The 22,469-nt window shown below is 53.9% G+C and overlaps 1 protein-coding gene across 1 annotated transcript in view; it reads left to right on the forward strand.

Moving 5' to 3' along the window:
- MROH7 (maestro heat like repeat family member 7) overlaps positions 1 to 16,590 on the forward strand; it is a 37,539-nt gene extending 20,949 nt beyond the window's left edge. Inside the window, exons 13-22 of the mRNA XM_036353061.1 lie at positions 2,176 to 2,375; positions 5,716 to 5,853; positions 7,681 to 7,795; positions 8,165 to 8,305; positions 8,947 to 9,126; positions 9,933 to 10,088; positions 10,347 to 10,469; positions 13,398 to 13,500; positions 15,709 to 15,771; positions 16,308 to 16,590. Of these exons, the coding sequence (XP_036208954.1) occupies positions 2,176 to 2,375; positions 5,716 to 5,853; positions 7,681 to 7,795; positions 8,165 to 8,305; positions 8,947 to 9,126; positions 9,933 to 10,088; positions 10,347 to 10,469; positions 13,398 to 13,500; positions 15,709 to 15,771; positions 16,308 to 16,552 (1,464 nt within the window). The 3' untranslated portion in view covers positions 16,553 to 16,590. The remainder of the gene's footprint in view (positions 1 to 2,175; positions 2,376 to 5,715; positions 5,854 to 7,680; positions 7,796 to 8,164; positions 8,306 to 8,946; positions 9,127 to 9,932; positions 10,089 to 10,346; positions 10,470 to 13,397; positions 13,501 to 15,708; positions 15,772 to 16,307) is intronic.
- The last annotated feature ends 5,879 nt before the right edge of the window (positions 16,591 to 22,469 follow it).

Raw genomic sequence — 22,469 nt, forward strand, 5'->3', positions numbered from 1 at the left:
TGAGGGGCATGAAGATGAATAACTGAGCCTGTTTTGCTCACCATGATATCCCCAATGTCTCACAGACGCCTGGCACATAGTAGACATTAAAAATGTTTGAACTGATATAGTCAACAAGTATTTATTGAGCACCTACTATGTGCCATGCACACTCATAAGCTCTGGGATACAGCAGAGAGCAGGACGTCCTGATGGAGGAAAGCAAATACAGGCATGGGGAATGGAGGAGTGGGTGGCATTGTCCTTTGCAGAGGATACTCCCGCTCAGCAGTACAGTCCACGTCTTGCCCAAGGTCACACAGCCGGGGAGCAGTGGTGCCAGGACTCACACCCAGACCTCCTACCTCCAACCCTGTGCTCCCCCCCACCCCCCCGATCTCTCTGCCACTTCCCCCAGCACGGAGTTCTGTGAACAAGCACCAGCACCCACGCCTCCCCTGACCTGGGGCATGTATCCGCTCCTCCTTCCGTCAGTGTGTGCTAGCCTCTTCTTCAGTCAGTCAGTCATGCTGCTTGTTCAACCAGCATGGTAGTGATCACCTGGACTAATTTAAAATATATGTACTTTGATTTTTTTTTTTTTTTTTAGAGAGAGAGGAAGGGAGAGGAGAGAAAGATAGAAACATCAACTGGCTGCCTCCTGCTAGCCCCCTACTGGGGCTCGAGCCTGCATGTGCCCTGACCAGAAATCAAACTGGTGACCTCTTGGTGTATGGGTTGACGTCCAACCACTGGGCCATCCGGCCGGGCTGGACTAATTTTTATATTGTGGTATTGATAAACCATTTGAGCAAGATCAAGCCAAGAGCAGAGCCCTGTGGCACATCCCTAGCGACTTGTCTTACACCACAGACTGTTTTGTCTAAATATAGTCATTGGTTTTGGGGCTGCTGAAAAGCGTCAAGGTTTTGAGTCCAGGAGGCTTGTCTTAGCTCTGCCACTGCCTGTCTATATAACCTTGGTCAGTCACTATCCCCTCTTTATCCTCCATATTTGCATCTGTAAAATGGGTAGTAATAACTCCTGCCCGACTATCTTACCTGTTAAGATCGAGGTAGTGTATGTGAAGGGGTTTCTTAAGCTGTGAATTACAAATAAGTGCCACTATTGTTCTCATCCAGCCCACATTATGTCTTTTATTTCCACGGGAACAAGCCATGGGTTTGGTGGCACAGATTTCAACCATTTCTTTAGAAAGCATTCTCCCTTATCCTCCACTCAATTCCCACCACACCTGTGAGCTGGCTGGAAGAGGACCAGTAGCCTCACTTTATGGAGGATGAATCTGAGGCCTGAAGAGGGATAGGGAGTGGTGGAACCAGAATGAGCCATCAGGTCTCATGACCCCAGCCCATCACTGCCCCCTCCCACCACACATGGTCCTGCAAGTTAGAGAGGACTTGATGGGCTGAGTGGGAGGGGTGGGGCCAATGTGAGGGGTGGGGCCAATGTGAGGGGTGGGGCTGAGTGTGAGGGGTGGGCCCAGGCCAGCACCAGAGAGGACTGGTACCTGAAGTTGGGAGGTGAGTGCAAGGTGGCTCCTTGGGAACCTGGTGGGCCAAACGCCAACAAAGCCGGGTTCCCGGGACTTGGGAGGGCTGGTGTGGGGTCAGGAGGGCGAGGCAGGTGGGTTTGGGGTGCGAGAGTCCAGGACTGGTCCTCCCTGGCTCTGCTCAAGGCTGGTGCTTGTTTGGCTGCTGGCTATATGGGGAGGCAGCGGGGCAGTTAAGGGCCCAAAGTAGAGTCAGCTGGTGCCCTCTTTATGCCTGTTACAAAGAGGAAGAGGCAGGGCAGCCACAGCCTTATCTCAAACCCTGGGCTCATGACCCAGCTCTGCCCGTAAGGGGGTGACCTTGGGCAGGTGCCGTCCCCCATCTAGCTTGTCTCCTCACTGACACAGTGCTATGGACACTCCGCCTCCCAGAGATGGGGTGGGATCCCTCCACCTGGATCCTCCAGGGGGTGTGAATAGCAAGAGGCAGGTTCTTGTTGCTCTGGCTCAGGGCTCACCCAGAGAGCCGGGAGCCGGGTGGGGCGTGGAGGGCATCTGGGTTTTCCCAGGCTGGGCCAGAGTACAGCAAAGATCCAGAGGTCACCCAGAGAGGCAGTGCATCCCCTGCCAGGGATGCCGAGGCAATGGGCAGGACGTCCCACCAGCCTCCCCTCTGCCCTCAGGCAGCCAGCGGCCTGTGCGAGCTCCTGTCCGTGAACAGCTGCCTGGGCCGCGTGAGGCGCATCTACCCCCAGCTGCTCCTGGCGCTGCTCATTCAGGTCCATTACCACATCGGCCTCAACCTGCCTTGCCGCCTGCCTTCCCAGCCTGACCGCAAGGACGCCAAGAAGGACGCACAGCCCTCTGTCTTCGAACCAGTGTGGTATGCCCCTGCTGTGTCCGGCTCGGGGAGGGCCACGCAGCAAGGGCCCTTCTGAAGGCCTTGAGGGCGCTGAGCAATGGGAATTAGCTGTGGGATAGAAGAGAAAACAGAAGCACACTTCTGTGAACGCCAGCAAGGTGTCCGGCACCTTCTGTGCGTCAGACTCTGCTCCGTGCTGGGCCGCAGGAGAACCTGCCCCCCCCCCCGCCCCCTGCCCCCGGGGCTCACCCTGCCATTCTCTCTCCCCAGGGGTATTATCTGTATTAGGTTTGAATCCAAGACCCAACCATCGGATTTTAAATTATTAATCAGAATAGGTAATATATGCACATAGCAAAAATCTCCGAAGACATTAACAGGGAGCGTCCTTTCCTCCCTTACCCGGTTACCCTCCCCAGGAGGACAGAGTTCTTCCTTGCCCTCCCAGAGGTGTGTGTGCAGAGATAAGTTCATAGGTTTATTTCTCTATTTTTACACCAATGGGGCTGTGAACCTCACACAGGTGTACCTTTCTGCTTTTAGCATATGCTATATATTGGAGATCATTACATGTACAGCTGTTCATTTTTAAAATATATATATATTTTTAATTGGTTTCAGAGAGGAACGGAGAGGGAGAGATAGAAACATCAAGGATGAGAGAGCATCATTGATCAGCTGCATCCTGCACGCCCCCTACTGGGGATTGAGCTACAACCCAGGCATGTGCCTTTGACCAGAATCGAACCCAGGTCAACCCTCTAGCCACTGAGCCAAACCGGCAAGGACACTGCTCGTTATTTTTAACAACTACATAATATTTCTGTGTAAGAAATTTCAATGTACCACAATTTATTTCACCAGGGTCCTCTTTTTTTGTTTAATTTTTAAAATTGATTTCAGAGAGGAAGGTAGAGGTAGAGAGAGAAGGAAACATCAACGATGAGAGAGAATCATTGATTGGCTGCCTCCTGCATCCCCCATCCCTACTGGGGACCGAGCCTGTAACCTGGGCATGTGCCCTGACTAGGAATTGAACTGTGACCTCTTGGTTCATAGGTTGATGCTCCACCACTGAGCCACACTGCCTGGGCAGGGTCCTCTTGATTTAGGCCCATTGCAACCGCAGACAATGCTGCAGCAGTTTGCTTGTTCACATGTCTGTGTGCACACATGCAGTTGTCTCTGCAGGAGGAACTCCTGGCAGGGAATGGCTGCACCAGAGGGAACTCCTGGCAGGGAATGGCTGTAGCAGAGGATTCCTGTGTCTAAATATTAAGGTGGAGCAGGAATATGTGGGGGAAAGAGTTCTGGGCTGTGCAGTGATGAAAGTAGAATTGGAGTGCACCCTAAAACACCAGATTTGCCAAGCTGCTGCCCACAGAGGACACTGCCTCCAGCGTGTGCGAGTGTCTATGTCCTCCCACTTTGCCAGCACAGTGCAGTAGAAAACATTTTCATCTTTGCCAATCTGAAAGCTGGAAAAAATGGCATTGTGCTGTGATTATAGTTTGCAGGTGGCTCATTCTGTTTTAGTTAAAGGTGCTAATGCTTAAACTGGAAGATATAACCTTCCTTCTCCAACAAAAATGTATAAATCTCAGCTTAGCCATTCAGCCAGTGCTGGGAGTTTCGGGGGTGAGGGAGGAGGGTGGGTGGGAGAGTTGGGAGGGTGAGCCCTAGGCTCTTAAGGTGGACAGCATCTGGGGCCTGCCTGCCTCTGTCCCTTCGTGCGTACGTGTGTGTAGGTGTGCGTGTGTGTGTGTGTGTGTGTGTGAGAGAGAGAGAGAGACTTTACACTCTGGGGGCATTGCTGGTGCGGCTGTCACTGAGCGCAAGTTTCAAAGCTTTAGCACAGAGGTTGCAGATTCTGAATGCCCTGGTTCAGAAGCTTGAGTTTTCACACTGGACTAATATTCATTACAAAACCAAAAATGTGAAAATTGAGCCAGTTACCTGAGTTCCAAAATACCTGATACTTCGTCTTGAATCATGGAAACCACCAGCTCCCAGTATCATTTGAGGTGTGCCCACATAACTGCTTCATAAAACTCTCTTTTTTATAATCCTCACCAGAGGCTATTTTGTCCATTGATTTTTAGAGAGAATGAAAGGGAGGGAGGAGGGGCAGAGAGTGAGAGAAACGTCAATGATTCGAGAGAGACACATCGATTGGTTGCCTCCTGAAATGCCCTGACCCGGGCTGGAGAACTGCAACCGAGGTACATGCCCTTTGCCAGCAATCCAACCCATGACCCTTGTCCCATGGGCTGACACTCTAACCCAGCGGTTCTCAATCTGTGGGTTGCGACCCCTTTGGCGGTTGAACGACCCTTCACAGGTGTCGCCTAAGACCATCCTGCATATCAGATATTTACATTACGATTCATAACAGTAGCAACATTACAGTTATGAAGTAGCAACGAAAATAATTTTATGGTTGGGTCACAACATGAGGAACTGTATTTAAAGGGCCTGAAGGTTGAGAACCACTGCTCTAACCACTGACCAAACCAGCCAGGGAGCATTATAAACTCTTAAAGCAAGGGTTTGGGTTTCTGGAAAACACTGTTTAAATGTAAACTTTATTCCACACATTGTCATTTTTTTATTTTAATAAAGGTTTATACACACATGTAGATGTATATATATCTATATATATCCATACACATACACACACACCTAAACATATATATGCGCACATACACATACTAGTACATATACATATACGCACATACACACTATATATCTGTGAGCACCCAGTGCTGTGCTAGGCGCACAGTAGGACGACTCCCTGGCAGTGCCCTCCAAGCTCACCCAGGGGCTTCAAAGGCACAGAAGCCGGGGCCCAGCCTGGTCAGGCCGCAGGTTGTACAAGCTCCCCAGGTCCTGTTGTGCATCTAGGTTGGGGACTCACTACTTAAGTGTCCCAATCAGATGAAGGGCTCATGGTTGGACAGGAGACTGTGTCCAAATGAGCAGACAGGACTGTCCCGCAGAGCACCACCCAGCCATGGGCGTGATAGTGGGGGAGGGCAAGCGTGAGGCAGGGCCGGGAGGCAGGGAGCCCCAGCTCCTACCTCTCCTCCCACTGACGAGGCCCGGGGAAATGGGAGGGCAAAGCACCAGCTCAAAGGGAGGAAAGTTTTGCTTCTGTGTTCTCTTGCTCTCAAAGCTAATGATGGTTCGTACAAAAGCCAGTCTTTGTGGATACGCTGAGCACACTTGCCAACAAGTAGCCTGGCAGAGAGAAGCTCCTCTGGCTAAAATGGGGGCTGCCCGTGGAAGAGGCCTGGGTGGAGGGAGGCCCAGCCTGCTGGGAGCGGGGCGCCATGAGGTCTCAGCCCCCTTGTCTTGGCAGCTGGGTGGTCAAAGTGGTGAAAACCCTGCTGCTGAAGATGGGCTGCTCATACGAGGCCACCTTTCTGGATGACCAGGGCGGCTGGGAGCTCATGGGGCAGGAGGAGAACCACCACCGAGGCGTGTCCCTGCTGGCCAGGTGAGGCCGGGGCCCGGGCAGGGGTCGGAGGGAGGGGAGAGACCGCGGCTTCTTCAAACAGACAGACAGACAGACAGACAGACAGACAGGTGTGGGATTGTGTCTCTCTGGCAAACCAGCCCCTCAGTCCTCCACCCCTTCTCTAAACTGGGAGAGCACCGTCTGCCTGGCGGGTAGACGGCACAGAGGTGAGGGACGGCACACGCTCTGTGGAGGCAACATGGCTGCCACAGGGCCTGGCATCGCAGGGCACTGAGGGTTGATGAAGTCCCTCGTCTCACTGCGCTATGATTAGCTCCCACACGAATGCAGGAAGGATAGGGTCTTCAGATAGTTCGGAGTGTGGCCTGGGAGTTGGTTTGCCTGCGTCTGAACCCCCTTTGCCATTTCCCAGCTGTGACCCGGGCAAGTCACGCCCCTGTCTGTGCCTCAGTTTTCCCTCCATTAGTGTGGAAATAATAACAGGACCCACAGCAAGATTTGGGGGGAGGATCAAATAAAGTACTCGGAAGAGCACCTGGCATGTGGTAAGAGCTCAACACAGGTTAGCTTTTACTATCCTTCTGCTGACTCGGGGGTGCGGGGGGGGGGGGGGGGGCAGGAATGACTAATGCAGAGGAGGATGCCAGAGAGGGACAGTTATGTACCAAAGTCACATAGCCAGGAAGTGGCAGAGCCGGGAAACCACCTGCTGACCTAGCCCAGGGCTCTTCCCTGCCACCACACACAGCCTCCCTTGGGTCAGGAGAGGGCCCCTTGATGTCAATGATGTGACCCGCTGTGAGAACAGCCTGTCCCTCAACCCTGCACCGAGTGCCCAGGATGGTGCTCTCCCTGGGTCTCAGGACACAACACATTTACTGAGCACCTAATATGCTCAAGTCAGCATGCAAAGAAAGGGCTGTGTGTATGTGGGTTATTCCGTTTAATTCTCACCATGGCTGATGAAATAGCGCTATTATTATCCCAGTGCTTGCTACCCAGGAGGAAACCAAGTCACAGAGAAGGTAAGTGACCTGCTAAAGCCACACAGCTAGTGGTGGCGCCAGGATTTGAACCCAGGCTGCCTCACTCCAGACTCTGCAGCTGCCATGCTCTCTGACTCACTGGTGAATGGAGCATAGCGCAGGGGTCCTCGGACTTGAGCGAGCTGCACAGTCATTCACAGGGCTTGTTGACACGCTGATTGCTGGGCCCTACCCCCAGAGTTTCCGATTCACCCCATTTGGGGCGGGGCCTGAGAATGTGCATTTCCAGGGATGCTGACACTGCTGATCCAGGGGCCACACTTTGAGAACCACTGACTTGGTACAATAAACAAGACAGCTGGAGTGGAGAGCCCGGGGTTGGGGCTCCAGCCCTGCCACGTCCCCAGCGCTGTGACCCCGGGCCTCTGTCTCCTTATCTGTGAAAATGGGGATATAACGGTAATCTGCCTCGAAGCTTCGAGGTGAGGCTCAGATGCAGTCACCTGAGAACACATCGGGCTGCCGCCTGGCACTCAGTGGGCGGCCCTCGCACTCTCTCCTGCTGTGTCCTCCTGAACCGGTCCTGTGCAGTCGGGAGTCCTGAGCCTGTCTGTCTGATCTGCCCTGTGCTCTTGGGCAAGTCACTTCCCCACTCGAAGCCTCAGTTTCCTCACCTGCAAAACAAAGCAGTTAACCTCGATGGCCTCTGAGATGCTGTCCAGCTGGGGAATCTTGGGAGCACAGAACCCCGGTGACCTGGTCTTGTCCATAGTTTCGAGGGTCATGGCCAGACCCCCACCAGCCGGGCTCCCTGGGTCTGGAGAGCCTGAGGGACTGCCCCTCTGCCCCCCACCCCCAGGGCCATGGTGCAGTACTCCTGCCAGGAGCGGTGCCGCATCCTCTACCTGCTCATCCCGCTCCTGGAGCGCGGTGATGAGAAGCACAAGATCACGGCCACCGCCTTCTTCGTGGAGGTACCAACCGGGCACTGGGTGCCGGTAGGGGCTGCTCCCAGGCCTCCCCCGAGCCTAGGCCTCAGGTCACATTATTGGTCTTTTCTCCTGTGTAAACTGTGCTTAGCCATTTATAGTATTTTGTGAGCATGATTCCTCTTGAATATGATGAGCTCCCTCTTCCCTCCCTTCTCACCTCCTCTCTCCACTCCTTCACCCATTCCACTCTGCTCAGACCCCCTTTGTGCCCCAGGCAACCACCATCCTTTGCTGGGCATGTCTGTGTGCCAGGCACTAGATTGGAGATGCAAATACACATTTGACTCTGCCCTTCTCTCAGTGCATTCTTGGTGCCTGGGCACACGGGGAGCAATGGCCACCCTCCCTCAGCTCTTCCAGATGGAGCAGGTGCGGCGGATCCCCGAGGAGTACTCCTTGGGGCGGATGGCGGAAGGCCTGAACCACCACAACCCCATCATGAAGGTGCTGTCCATCCGAGGCCTGGTCATCCTGGCCCGCAAGACTGAGAAGGTGAGCCGAGGGCAGCGGCGAGCCCGGCCCAGCCCGGCTCAGGGCGGGAGGGAGGATGGAGCGGGCCGCCGTCCGCTCTCGGGTGCCAGCGCTGGAATCAGAGCCCGTTCCTGTCCTGCCCATCAGTGAAACGGATAGCTCTTAGTAATTCCCTGAATGCTTTATTCTTCTGAAGCAGTTTCTAATCCAGACTGTTCACAGCGATCTTCAAGGCAGTGTGTGTAAGAAGGCCCGGGCACGGCAATAACTGCTCTGGTTTTACGGATTAGGAAACCAAGGCCAGGATTGCTGGGGAATCAGCGTTTTTTAAAGTGCTTTGTTTTTTTCCCCGACCACTCGCAGTTGCAGCTCAGGATGGACGTAGTGGGAGGAAGTGACAGAATGTAGATTCACAAAGCAAACAACACGAGGCAGCAGGCAGACAGCAAAGGGCTCCGGGCTTCCAGGCCAGGAAGGAGCCAGAAAGGCAAAGAGGGCTTTGGGGAGAACAGAGCGTGGGTGAGGCCATCCAGGCGGGTGGCTGGCATAGCAGAGCCTGGAAGCAGGACTTGTTCCACCAAGTTCTTCTCCGTGAATCCGGGGCTGGGTCTCCTACCCGTTAGCCCAGGTAGGAGCCCCATCCCAAAGCTCCTGCCCCACAGACCGCCAAGGTGCAGGCCCTGCTGCCCTCCATGGTGAAGGGCCTGAAGAGCGTGGACGGGCTGCTGGTGATGGAGGCGGGCCACAACCTCAAGACCATCTTCAAGGGGCAGGACCGGAAGCTGAATGACAGCTCGGTCTATGTGGAGTTGCTGCAGATCCTGCTGCCACACTTCAGTGACGTAAGGAACCCCACGGGGGTGGGTGGTGGGAGGTGGGAGGGGTGGGGGTCGGCATATAGAGCGCAGTTCTTTACTACCCTGTGGGCTGCCATACCCCATGGCCCGCAGGACCTGGGCAGGGCCAAGTCATTCCAACACGTCTTTTTGCAATAGGTGTGCATAGAGGAAGGTCCTTTTCTAATTGGCTCTCATAGAGGGCGTTCTCCCCAGAGACTTGCTTCGTTGCTGTTGTGCACCTACAGGGGGTGCAGTTTTTTTTTTTAAATAAATACTTTGTCATCTTTTTTTTAAAAATATATATTTTCATTGATCTCAGAGAGGAAGGAAGAGGGAGAGATAGAAACATCCACGATGAGAAAGAATCATGGATCAGCTGCCTCCTGCAAGTCCCCCACTGGGGATCGAGCCCACCACCCGGGCATGTGCCCTTGACCGGAATCGAACCTGGGACCCTTCAGTTCGCAGGCCGACACTCTATCCACTTAGCCAAACCGGCCAGGGCCAGGGAGTGCGTTTTTATCGGTTCTGGCAGAGGGGGGCATTTTTCTACTTGGCACTTAGGCACCTTGTAGGTGAGCGGGAGCCCTGGCTGGGAAGAGCCGGTGGAGTTCCGGATCTAGGCTCCGGTGAGGGAGAGGCCAACCCAGGCCAGCCCCACCGGGCGGCCTCTGCTCGTCTCTGTCTCCTGCGCCTGGAGGGCCACTCGGAATGAGTGGAAGGAAGGTTGGGTGCCTCCATGTGGGGCTCAGAGGCCCAGGCAGCCTCCTGGAGGAGGGGATGCGCCTGAGCCTCCGCGTCTGTCCCAGGCACGAGAGGATGTGCGCTCCTTCTGCATCAACCTGTACGGCAAGGTGGTCCAGAAGCTGCGGTCCCCCTGCACGCCGGCCATGGAGCAGCAGCTGGTCAGCACCTTGGTGCCCCTGCTGCTGACCATGCAAGAGGGCAACACCAAGGTGGGCCAGGTGAGTGCGCAGGCACTGGGCCCTGCGGGCGCGTCTCCCTCTGTGGAAACGGATCCAGAATCACCAACCATCTACCAAGGGGAGTCCCTTTTCCAAATGCGCCCATGTCAGGGTTCCTCTTCCAAACAACCAGCCTGCTTGTACATTTCAGACGGGAATTGGTTTTCCAAAATCCAGTGTCACACAGTCTCTTCTGGGACGCGTTCTGGCTGTCCTGGGATGCCGCCGCTCTGACAATCTCTTCCTGTCGGTCGCCAGTTGTGTGTGAAGACCCTGTTCCGCTGCTCTTGCTTCATGGCTTGGGAATTGCCCAAAAGAGCTTACAGCCGGAAGCCCTGGGACAGCCAGCAGCAGGCAGTGACCAAAATTTGCAACTACCTCGTGAGTGCTTCCAACACTACCGTGGTTCCTTATGAGTATGTTGGACGTGGGCAACTCTTTTCTTTTTTTTCTTCTTTCTTTATACACCCTGACTGGCAAGCCCACTACCACCCATGAGCTGCTGGCTCCTGCATGTCCATCTCCGTCTCTGGCTCGTCTCCTCCCTGCTAGTGTTCGCTTCCCAGTGGCCCGCCAGACGCCTCTGGCTCAGCCCCATGCACTGCCAGCTCAGCATCTCTCTCCTGGCCTCCCCATGTCACTTCTGCTCGGTCCCTCTAGATCCTTAGAATCATCCCTAGATGACTACGTCATCTCCCTCACCTTCCACGTTGGATCAATCTTAAGCAACCGGAATCCCCGAGTCTGTTTTTCCCTCCCCATCCCCAGTCCTTGCCTTTAGTTCAGTCGTGGATGTCCGTCGGCTGGGACAGGGGTCCAGCCACCCAGTGGGTCTCCAGCCTTTAACCGCATCTTCTGCAATCCATTCCCCACCCAGGCCAGCAGGGTGTCCTGGTTCAAACACGCGTGTGTTTATCTTCTGGAAGGGCCTCCTTGGCTCCTTTTTTACTGCATCGGTTCCCCGATGCAGCTCTGAGAGACATGCCCTGCAGGGGAGAAGCGAAGTTCTCAGATAAGTTTGGGAAATACCACGTTGTCATCTTCCTCTCGGGTATGTGCAATGCCATCAGCTCATCAAAGCCTTGGAGATGCTCTGTGCTAAGGACGTTTCACGGTTGTTTAATGTATGGTTCCCAGGCCTATGTGACTGCAGAGCCCCTTTCCAGGTGACACTGAGAACACCCTAAGGTAGAAAAGGGCTGCATTGCAGGACGCAGCCCAGTTCCTCCGCATGACAACCAGGAAGCTTTGCCACCCAGTCCCCTTTACTTCCCTGTTGTCAGGGCAGGGTTCCCCGATGCAGACTCTAAGAGATGAGCATGCGGGTGGTTATGAGGGAGGACCCTTAGGGCCAACGCCTTGGTAGGGAAGGCAAAGAGCAGGAGTGATAGAGAAGTCAAGCCTCAGTGTAGCTCAGGGGAGGCTTCAGCCAACACTATGTGAGATTCTCCGATTGGGGCCGTGGGTAAAGTCTTCGCCCCTCTGTGTGCACCTGTCTCTGGATGCCAGCCGCCCTGGGAAAGGACATGACCTCGGATCAGCAGTTTTCTCCAGCCAAGGCAATGCCCAAAGCTGGGGGAATACATTTTTCATACCAAAGGGAGAGCTGGACAGAACATGCCAGCATCCCCCATACCAATCTAACAACTATATACAGATTGTTACTGGAATCGAGAAAAGGGCTCCACACCACCATTATCCATAATGCTCAGAATCCGCTCAATCCAGTGTCTAATGTTATCACCATCATTGTACAGAGAGAGAAAAAGGAAGTGTTTGGCCAGGGCACTAATCCAGATCCCTGCCGTGACCAGTGACTAGGCAGATACTGATCATGAGTGACGGGCCGTGGTAGGGCCTATGGCAGCCTGGAGGCCTGGCCCTGCAGAAAGCCTGCAGGGGGCTCCAGCTCACTGTGCAACCACTCTTGCCAGGCCTCTGGTTTCACAAGAAAAGCCAGAAACACCGGTTTTTATAAGACATTAATTAGCAGTCTATTTAGCTTGCTTAAAACCCTGTGCTGGTCACTGCTTGGCTGGCCACCGTGGCCTGTGGGCTGCCAGCTTGTGGCCTCTGTGTTAGACCCCGCAGGATTCCCAGTCTCTTCTTTGGGCTCTGAGTGTCAACAGCTTTGCTCATGTGAAGCTCAAGTTCCAGTCTTAGCTTTAGAAGGGGTGGTAACTAATTCATCAATTCATTCATTCATTCATTCATTCATTCATTCATTCATTCTCGCACTCATTCATCCATCCACCCTACACTTTCATGGTACCTGTACCATGCCAAGTCCTGCCCAGGGTGCTGAGCTGAGTGAGATGGCTCTTTCTCTTTGGGGAGTTCAGAACCCAGGGGAACAACAGGTATGAATAACTACAGCACAAGGTCAAAGTGCAGTGACAAAGTGTGCAAGATGCTGCAGAAGCATCAAGGGTGGTGGGATTGGTTCTGCCTGAGGGTTAAGGAAGCTGCAGGCAGGAGATGGCTTCTGGGCTGAGCCTCAAGGCACAAGAGGGAATTCATCAGATGAGGAAGAGAGGGAAGGCACTGAGATCAGGAGCCATTGCGTGTACCAGGCACAGACCTGGGGGGAGCCGGCGACGTCCTGGGCCTGGAGCACAAGGTGCAGGTGGGTGGAGGCAGTGGTGGAAGTTCAGGCCGAGGAGGAACTTGATCATGAAGGCTTTGCACGCCAGGCCCAGGAGTTTATTCCCTGATGTGCGGATTGTCCACCGAGGAGAGACAATCCTCTCCTTCATCTCCCGCAACAGCCTCTTAGCAGGATGCCTGCCCCCAGTTTCCACTGGATCAGACTCATCCTGAACACCAGTCAGCCTATGTTGCCCCCCACACTGATTTGCTTTTGCCCTATCAGGCAGGAAAGCTGGCTGCCTATTTTCTAATGCATGAGTAAGCCCTGTTCCTGTCTTGTTTTTAAGGGTTTTTAAGACCCTCCTCACTCTCCAGTTTACTCCCAACTCCTCTGCAATTGAACCTTTCACCCTGGTCAGACCTGCCTCCCTATCGATCAAGTCCCTCGCTTGCCGCCACGTGCATTCTCACCTCTGGCAGGAACTGCATTTTAGAACGTCCCTCCCAGCTGCAGCAGCGGGGCGGGGCGGGCGGGAGAGGAGGAACTGAAGTGATTGTGTGATCAGCTAAGAGAAGGTGAGGCTGGCCTCTGGGGGCACAGGCAGGGATATCAGGAGGCAAAGGGCCGGGCGTGGCTGTCCTAGAGTCGCCACTCCTGGCACCGGGAGGAGTGGATGAGTCCGGGTGAGGGCTCAGCGCTCTCGGGGTTCTCTTGTCCAGGTGAACACCCACCGAGACAGCGCCCTCACATTTCTCAGCCAGAGCCTGGAGTACTCCAAGAATGCCCGGGCCTCCCTCCGCAAGTCCTCGGTCGTGTTCATAGGTAACCTGCCCTGGCTCCTGGGGCTCTGCACAGTCTCCAGCCCTTTTGGCGCCTGGGTGGGTGCTCCCCTTGGGTTTGAGGGTTGGCCAGCAGATAGTCATGGTGCAAGTTAGAGAAGTCTTCTCTCCTCTAAGATCAGTGCCTGGGACGTGGCCACAGGCTGCATTCAGCCAGGGGTCCTCGTGCAGGCCGCAGCCTTGGCTCCTGTGCCCCGCAGAGCTGCTGCTTCCCGCCTGGGTCGAGGCCCAGCAGGAGGGCCACGCGGCACAGTGGGAGAGGGAAGTCAAAGCTCAGCTCTTTGATCCCCTTCCTGAGCTCGGTTTTCTCATCTGTGAGTTGGGGATCAACTGCTGTTTCAGATGGAGGAGAATTTTTCTTTGTAATGTGAAGCCTGGCTCGTCAAGGTGCTCACTCAACGTTAGTCACCATCATTCTCCTATTTCCCACACTCCCGACCTCTGCCTGTGTGGGGAAGACAAATAGCAGGTTCCCCTCACCCCACAGGACCCTGCTGCTGACACGCTGGGCATGTCTCCTCCCAGCTATTCCCCCCACCCCCACCCCCCCAGGCAAATAACCACACACCCTTCGCCAAGGACCAGGCCCTGCTGCTGAGAGGCTTGGAGAGGACGATGCTCCCACCCCACACCCTGATGTTTCCCTGAGTTCCCTCATTTCATTCGCAGTTTTGCATCCATCCACTCAGCCACGAATCCCTTCAGCGGTTTGTTTAGCAAATGGTGGCTCACCCTCTCCTCTGTGTCAGTCCCTAGGCTTAGGTGCAGTGGTTCTCAACCTTCTGGCCCTTTAAATACAGTTCCTCATGTTGTGACCCAACCATAAAATTATTTTCGTTGCTACTTTATAACTGTAATGTTGCTACTGTTATGAATCGTAATGTAAATATCTGATATGCAGGATGGTCTTGGGCGACCCCTGTGAAAGGGTCGTTCGACCGCCAAAGGGGTCGCGACCCACAGGTTGAGAACCGCTGGTTTAGATAAACAAAGAAGCCTCAGGAGGTGGTGCTGATGGTGGAGGGCTGGTAAAGTGCTCGGCGATGGGATAGAGGAGCCATGCCCGGGACTGGGGGAGCCCTCAGATGTTTCTCACATGGAGTGGCATTAATTCCTAAATCTTGTTCCAAATTGATCACTTTGTAAAATGTTGGTGTCTAACTCCTGGGCGTCTCCTCTGCGCCAGGGCCTGTGCTGGGAACAAGGCCGCGAGCAGCGCCCGCCTCTGCCCGCAGACAGTCCCCAGCGGGGGCAGCGATCCCAGCCTCGGGGTGACCAATCTTTGGGGAGACTCTGAAGGAAGTCATGAGCACTTTCTCTAGGAAGAGGCACACACGCACACAGTTGTGCACATGCTTTGGATCCTCAGAAACTGCCCCAGCCCTCCCCTCCCCCGTGGATTGAAGCAACCTTTGGTCTGGCGGGACATTCGTAAGCCACATGTGAAGTACAACATGGTATCTACAGAGAGAGACACTCAGGGGCTGTGGGAACCCCGCTTCCCTTTGCCTGTGGGCAGGGGCAGGAAGGACTTCCTAGGGGAGCAACTCTGTTGAGCTGAATATTCAAGGACAAACAGGAATTAGCCAGAAGGACCATGGAGTCACCAAGACGCAGGACAGCACCCCATCCCAGGGGAGCTTGTCGTGTAGGAAGGGCCTTCCGAGAGGTACAGGCCATGCAAGGACCTGCTGGCACTTGGGGAGCCAGGCATGCAGCTGGGGGCAGGGGAGAGGGAACACCATGGCTGAGGAGCTGGGTCTCCGCCCCTCCAAGGGCCCTGCCAACTGCCTGCCTGGAAGAGATGCCAGGCACTCAGCGTCTTTCAGTTATTGTGGCTCCAACGCCCTAAACAAGGGGCAGCTGAGGCAGCACCTCCCCGAGTCTCAGATGAGGACAGTAAGGGCCAGTCTGACTCAAGGGCCACCTGGGGCTGCCCGTCAGCATTGGCTACAGCCCACATCCTGCCCCTGTTCCCATGCCATCCCCGCCCTGCGAGCCTGCCACCTCTCCCAGGGCCCCTCTTGGGACTCTGTCCAGGGTCAAAATGAAGTTCGCCTTTGTGTCCTCGTTTGTGGGGCTGGAGGAGAGTGGGAAGAGCCTCTCTGAGGAGGTCTCGTCCGAGGAAGGGATGGGGGCGGGTCTGAGTCAGGAGGTGGGTTGCTCACCTCTTGCTTGGATTACCCTCAAGGGTCCCTGGTCCCCTTCATGGATAGCATAATGACGGAAGAGCGTCTGAATGAAGTTAAAGCCGGTAAGTTGTGCCCTGTGTTGGTGAGATTTCAGGGGCCAGTGAGAGAATGAGGAGGCTCACAATGGGTCAGAGGAAAGGGAAGGGAAGGTCCCAAGGCAAGAGTCCTCAGCTCAGTTCAGCTGTGTTAGTCTTCATGCACGCGAGTACGTGTTAGGTACCATGGAGTCACCAAGACATCACCCCATCCTCGGGGAGCTTATCGTCTAGGAACCCAGGCTCAGAAAGCCAGACCATAAACCACTTAGCTCAGGGCAAGCAGTTCAACTCTTAAGGGGGGAAGATTACTTTTGTAACTGGGAAAGCAGATGGGAAAGCTGAAGGGAGGCTGGGGCAGTCCAAGAAGGCTTCCTGGAGGAGGCACGTTTTGCTTCAGCCTTTGAAGTGTAAACAATTTGAGGAGCTGGGAGACAGGTAAGATGAGGGGAGGCTGAGCCGAAAGTGCCTAAGCCAAGGCGTGGAAGTGAGAAGGAAGGATGAGGTGTGAGACCCGTGTGGGGACCTCTTAACAAGTGGCCTCTTTCCTTCCCGTGACTCAGCTCTGGAAAACTTGAGACATGACCCGGAAGCATCGGTGTGCATCTGTGCGGCCCAAGCCCAGGACAACATCCTGGCCAGCTGCTGGCGGACCTCCTGGCCAATGACACATGCGGACCTGTGGGTGTGCGACCCGGCCGCCACGCACCGCTGGAGCTCCAGCTGCGAGAACCTGCCCACGTCCCACCAGCCACGCTCCTGGATCATGCAGGCCCTGGGCTCCTGGACGACGTCCTTGAGGCAGTGATGTCCCTGAGCCCCAGCCCTCTGCAGGGCCGGCCCTGGCCCCAGCCATGCTCACTATAAATGCCACGTGGCTGACCTCTCGCCCCCGAGTGTTTCCTTGTGGGAGATGCCCCGGGGTCTGGAGCAGTCATTGCTCTGCACAACGAATCTGTGAGAGGAGCCTGGCCTTCCTCGTTGACTCAGTCAACATTTACGGACTCGCGTAGGCTGTTTGTCCACACGTTATAAGTGGGGAAGCTGAGGCTCAGAGAGGTGAAGCGGCTTCCTCAAGGCCACACAGTAAACACAGTAAACACTGGGTGTTTCAGTTTCCCTCCCCCGCACTGGGAGAGCTTAAGTACGAAAGGAGATGAGGACATGGGTATTTTTTGAGGGAGGAAAGAAGAGCCTCCTCCCACCTCATGACATCATGCACAACCCAGAACCCTAATCTCTGCCTCGGGTCTTTACCCAGAGCTTGGTCACCATTCATTTGGGCAGCATTTACTAGAATTGAGCAGCTAACCTGGGCCATGCCTGCTCTGGGTACCAGGGATACAGACTCAGCCCGGCCCTGGGGCAGTTTGTGGTCTGATGCAGTGGTTCCCCACAGCAGGGCGATTTTTGAGCCCCAGGGAATATTTGACAGTATCTTGAGACATTTTTGGTTTCTACAGTTGGGGAAGGAGATGCTATTGGTATCGTGGGTGGAGGTCAGGGATGCTGCTAAACATCCTCCAATGCACAGGAAAGCCCCCACGGGGAAGAATTATTCATCCCAAGTTGTCAAAAGTGCTGGGGTTGAGAAGCTTTGGTCTAACGGAAGTATAAGAGACACACAGCCACCCATAGCCCAGCAGGTGGTGAAGGGAAGCGTGGAGCGTGGAGCTGTGAGGTCCAGAGGAGATATATAGACCAATTTGGGGTTGGGGTGTCAGGGAAGGCTTCCTAGAGACAACACCCCCTCCAGGGGGTTTGGAAAGATGCCCGTATGTTAGATGCGTATGGAGAGCAGGGCACATAGGGCCAAGGCCCAAGGGCAGATACATAGGTGCAGCAAAACCCAGTGGAGGGAAGAGGAGGGCAAGGGTTGGTCACTGTGGCCTTGGAGGGAGACCTCACCAGGAGAGCAGTGGGAAGGCGTGATGGGGAGGCGAGAGGCAAGCAGGGGAGACACGGAGATTTCTGCTTTGGAAAGCTCCCTCCTCTTGGGGATACAGGCATCCCCAGGCACTGCTGGTGGGAGGGAGATGAGTGCAGCCACTCGGAACAGGAATCTGTCTGTCTTCAGTCACATTGTTTATACCCACGACCCTGAATGTGCCACACTTAGCATGGCCAGGGGTGAACCTGAGGGGGGCGGGGTGGTGAAGGATTAAAGAACACAGACAAGGCAATAAAGCTGGTACGAGGTGGGACCTGGTCTTGGAGGGAGAAACAGTGCCACAGCCTGCAAGCCGAGTCTTTATTTTATAGCCAGATTCCAGGAGGCAAAGTAAGGGCGTGGTCAACATGCTTACAATGTTCTCGCGGGTTTCGAGTCTACTTAATTACATGCACCTAAACTCTATCAAGCTTTGTTTTGACAGCACTTGCTGCACCTCCCGCAGCCCACATCACTCAGCCACCTGGGACCACAGGTTCGGACCCTCCAAGCTGGGACCTGCACGTGGCTTTGCCACAAAAGGACTGTGCCCTCTCATTAGTCCGAGGCTTGAACTTGTCCAAACGCTATAGCCGCTCTCCACACCTGAAATTCTATGTGGGCACACATCTCAGGGAACTCCTCCCACAGGTCCATAAGGAGCAATGGGTAAGGGAGATGATCACAGTGCTCTCTGTGGTCCCTGTGAGAGGAGGACCTGGCCCTCCATCCTCAGGGAGTGAATGGGCGCCATGGAGTCGAGTCCCACAAAGCAGAGGTGGTGGAGGTACCAAGGGCAGGACCTAAAACCCAGTGCTGAGTGGAAAAAGCATATTAAAAATGTATGCACAAGAGTTGCATTTTGCAAGAACACATACAAGCTGAAAATACACATTATAACACTTTAGAGTGGTGGGAGGGGCTGAGGCGGGCTCTGGGGCATAAAAGGGAATAATGGGAAAAAAGGAGTGGCAGAAAGCTCACACTAAGTGGAACGAAAGGGCGGGCAGCGGGTCGGGGGAGTTGTGTGGACAAGAGCACAGGCAGGGAGACCTGGCCGGAGGCTTCGGAGAAGAAGGTAGGGGTGCTGGGCTGCAGTGTGGGATGAGGAGGGTGAGCAGACCTGTGTGAGATTCAGGATAGAGAATTTTCAGAAGCTGGTGGTTGATGAAGGAAGGGGAGGAAGAGCAAGGTACTCAGGTTTCTGGGTGGATGACTGGGTCAGCGGTGTCCCCACACTGAGTGACCCCTCATAGCAGGAGCAGGTTTGGGGAGGGGTGAGTTCAGGCTGGACCTGGTGAGCTTGATGGGCTTTGTGCCAGGCTAGTGGAGACATCCACCAGGTGGCTGGCTGCACAGGGGTGGAGCTCAGCAGAGGATCTGAGATGGAAACAGACCTGAGACTCATCTTTGTACAGGAGTGAGGTGAGATCCCCAGGGTGAGTGTAGAGTGGGAAGAGACATAAGCCCGAGGAGCACCTACATTTAAGCTCCTGCTGCGGATAAGGAACCCATGAAGTTGACCACACGATCACCCTCCAATAAATGGTAGGCCAAGGCCAAAGCCATCAGGATACTGGGCTAGAGGGAGAGCAGGAAGTGGGATGGTTCTTTTCCATTGCCAAGAGTGTTCACAAGCATGGCCTCCTTGGCGTTTCAAAGCAGCCATACAGAGTTATGGGGAGGGTAGACTGGCTTCATGGCCTGTCGTCAACATATGAAGACAGGGCTCAGACGGTGGGCCTTGTCCAAGGTCACAAAAGGGAATCAAAGTGTGAGTCCCAGAGGTCTCCTACCCATGCCTCAGCCCTTTCCTCCCAGAGACACTGCTGCTTTCATTGGCTAGAACTCAGGTTTGGGTGTGGCCTTGACAAATGACAGCAACCATATTCCAGATCTAGGTGGCCCCAGAGCTCAACAGAAGCTACCAGGCTCAGTTACTGGCCGAAGCCCCCAAGTGGTCTTGAGTTGGAAGAGTCACAGAGCACTGTGAAAGTCACTTCCCTTCTCTGAGTCTCCCCTATCATCACCTTGGTTTTATAGGAATCAAATTTAAAAGTGGAGGTACATCTACACGATGGAATACTATGCTGCTGTAAAAAAGAAGGAACTCTTACCATTTGCAACGGCATGGATGGAACTGGAGAGCATTATGCTAAGTGAAATAAGCCAGTCAATGAAGGAAAAATACCACATGATCTCACTCATTCAGGGATAATAAAGACCATTATAAACTTCTAACAATAGTAAATACAGAGGCAGAGCTGCCTCAAACTCATTGTCAAATTGCAGCGGGAAGGCTGGGGAGGGTTGGGGGGCAGGAGGGAGGGGGGTAAGAGATCAACCAAAGGACTTGTATGCATGCATATAAGCATAACCAATGGACATAAGACATTGGGGGGTAGGGGAGGCCAGGGGATTGTCAAGGGCGGGGGAAAAAATGGACACATATGTAATACCCTTTGTAATACTTTAAGCAATAAAACAAACAACAAAAAAGTGGAAGCAAAAGGACTTAGTAGGCTCTGTACTCAAGAAGGGAAAAGATAATGAAAAGGTCAAGTATGGGAACCGTAGTTAGGGAGCAAGCTGGGGGAGGAAGTGTGGAAAAGATTTGGTTTTGGAGGACAGGGACCAGGTGTTCTGTATGTGGGCAAGTTAGAAGGGAAAGACACAGTCCTGGCCCGGAAAAGCTCATGGCCCTCCATTTGTCATCCGTAGCCCTGCTGTTTCTCCCATCCTCCACTGCTGTTTTTAGATCTCTTCTCTCCCCTGGTTTCTAACAGTCTCCTTCTCAATCTCTTCACCCAGCCTCCCCTATCAATCTTTCACCTGGCAACCCAGGCCTTCCTGAGACAAATTTGCCCTTGGCTCACTATCCTCTGCAGAATGAAGGCCAATGTGCAACCTGGCCCTCTGGCCCTCTCCCACCTTGCTGGCCTTACGCTCCCAGTATCCAATATGCTGGCTGCTGTATACCTTCATTTCTCTCTGCATGTGAGCTCCCACGGCCTGAAATGCCCAGCTTTCCCTCCAACCTCCACCCATCTGCAGAAACCTTCCTCATCTCTGCATCACCTCCTCTGTGAAACTTCCCCAAATCTCCCTGTTACCAGAAAGGAGACCTGGCCCTGCCTCGGGCTGGTCTGTAGTTTGTGGGTTCTTGACTTTATGCAGGAAAGATTTCACAGTCCAAGTCCAAGTGACTTTGAGAGTACAGTATGTTTATTAAAGCTGGGGGTGGTGAAACAAGGGAGGGCCTAGGATAGAAGCAGCAACAGGAGAGAGAGCCTAGATTCCCTGGAAACATTATAGGAAAGAAATGAACCTAGGTGGGCTGCTTTGCCTCAACTCAGAGGAAAGGTGGCCTTATGCCGGGAGCCGGTCCATCCTTGCTGTTTCAAAGGACCTGGCATATATGGCATACTGTTCTTAATATGTTTGCTCACCTTCTTGGCACTATGTGTTTTAACCAAGGTCTCTGAGAAAGGTTGTTTCCCCAGGGAGGGATTTTCCCCTGAAGTTAGGGAGGGAATAAAACCCCTCAACTAAGTGCCAGGTGGGTAATTAATCACTTTAACCATGAACAATCATGCTTAAGCTACATAATCTTTACTCCCTGGAATGGAGATAAGAAACGCCCTAACCTTTGTAATAGAGATTGATAGGATTGAATCAACTGGTATAAATACAGATGTAACACAGAACTAAGAAGACAGAACCTACACAGAACTAGAGACAAGAAGACAGAACCAAGAGAGACGGAACCTAGGCACAGAACCTACACAGAACGTTCTCTAGAGACAGAAGAACTTCGCTGGAGAGAACATGGCAAAAGTTCCTGGACAGAAACTGGCCTCAGAACCTAGAGACAGAACCTAGCGAGGGAACTTAGCTACAGAACCTGGATAGAACATGGCAAGAGAACCTGACTAGAACCTGGTGACTGAACCTGGCTGGAGAACCTGGACAGAACCTAGCAAGAGAACATGGACACAGAACCTGGCTGGAGGTCCGAAGCAGAACTTCACTGGAGATCCAGACCAGAACTTGGCTGGAGATCCTGGCTAGAGATCCTGGCTAGGCTGCTGATCAACTCTCTGAGACAGGTTAGGGGGTTAGTCCGGGACAAGCTGCTGCTGCCCATTGCTCCTCTGGTTGCAAGTCTCGTGGGTCCCTTAGCGTTTAGGAGATGCGTGTCCTGAAGGAAGAAGAGGGAAAAGGGAAAGGTGCAGGTGTGCTCCTGGGAGGGAGAGCCTGTGCTGGGTCCTCTGTTTTGAGGATTTTTAAAGGCTGGGAATTTAGGGGAGGTCTTAGGGGAGGGTTTCAATAGAATATTTATCAGCTTTTCTAGGCGAACCTTTTCAGGATCATGGTTTCTACTGATTGGCCATTAGTCACAGCAGCTGGTCTGGGGTTACCCACCTGGTTTTGCTGCTTTTCTGGGCCTGGCTGAAATACAACTGCAGCCTAGATGTTACCTCTATCGAGATGACCTTCTGTAACTAGCTGTAAATTACTCGGCCAGTTGGTTCAGCTATCTGTCTCCGTTTCCTCATTCCACTTGTCAAGGAATTTTCCTAGCTTCTTATTGCCCTGCCTCACCCCCAGTAACACCCACTCCTCTGTGCCTCCATGTGCAGACTTGTAAGCAGCTCCCTGTCTGCTGGGCTGCCTTTCCTTCTGTACCAGGCTGTGGGCTCCCCGAGGCTGTAGCATCCAGTGCAGGGCTGGAAGCCATTTGCTGGTAACCCGGTGGCTGCAGGAAGGCTCACCTGGCCTGGAGACCTAGTTT

Source organism: Myotis myotis, unplaced genomic scaffold (assembly GCF_014108235.1).
Source record: "Myotis myotis isolate mMyoMyo1 unplaced genomic scaffold, mMyoMyo1.p scaffold_m19_p_2, whole genome shotgun sequence".
NCBI classification, from domain to species: Eukaryota; Metazoa; Chordata; class Mammalia; order Chiroptera; family Vespertilionidae; genus Myotis; species Myotis myotis.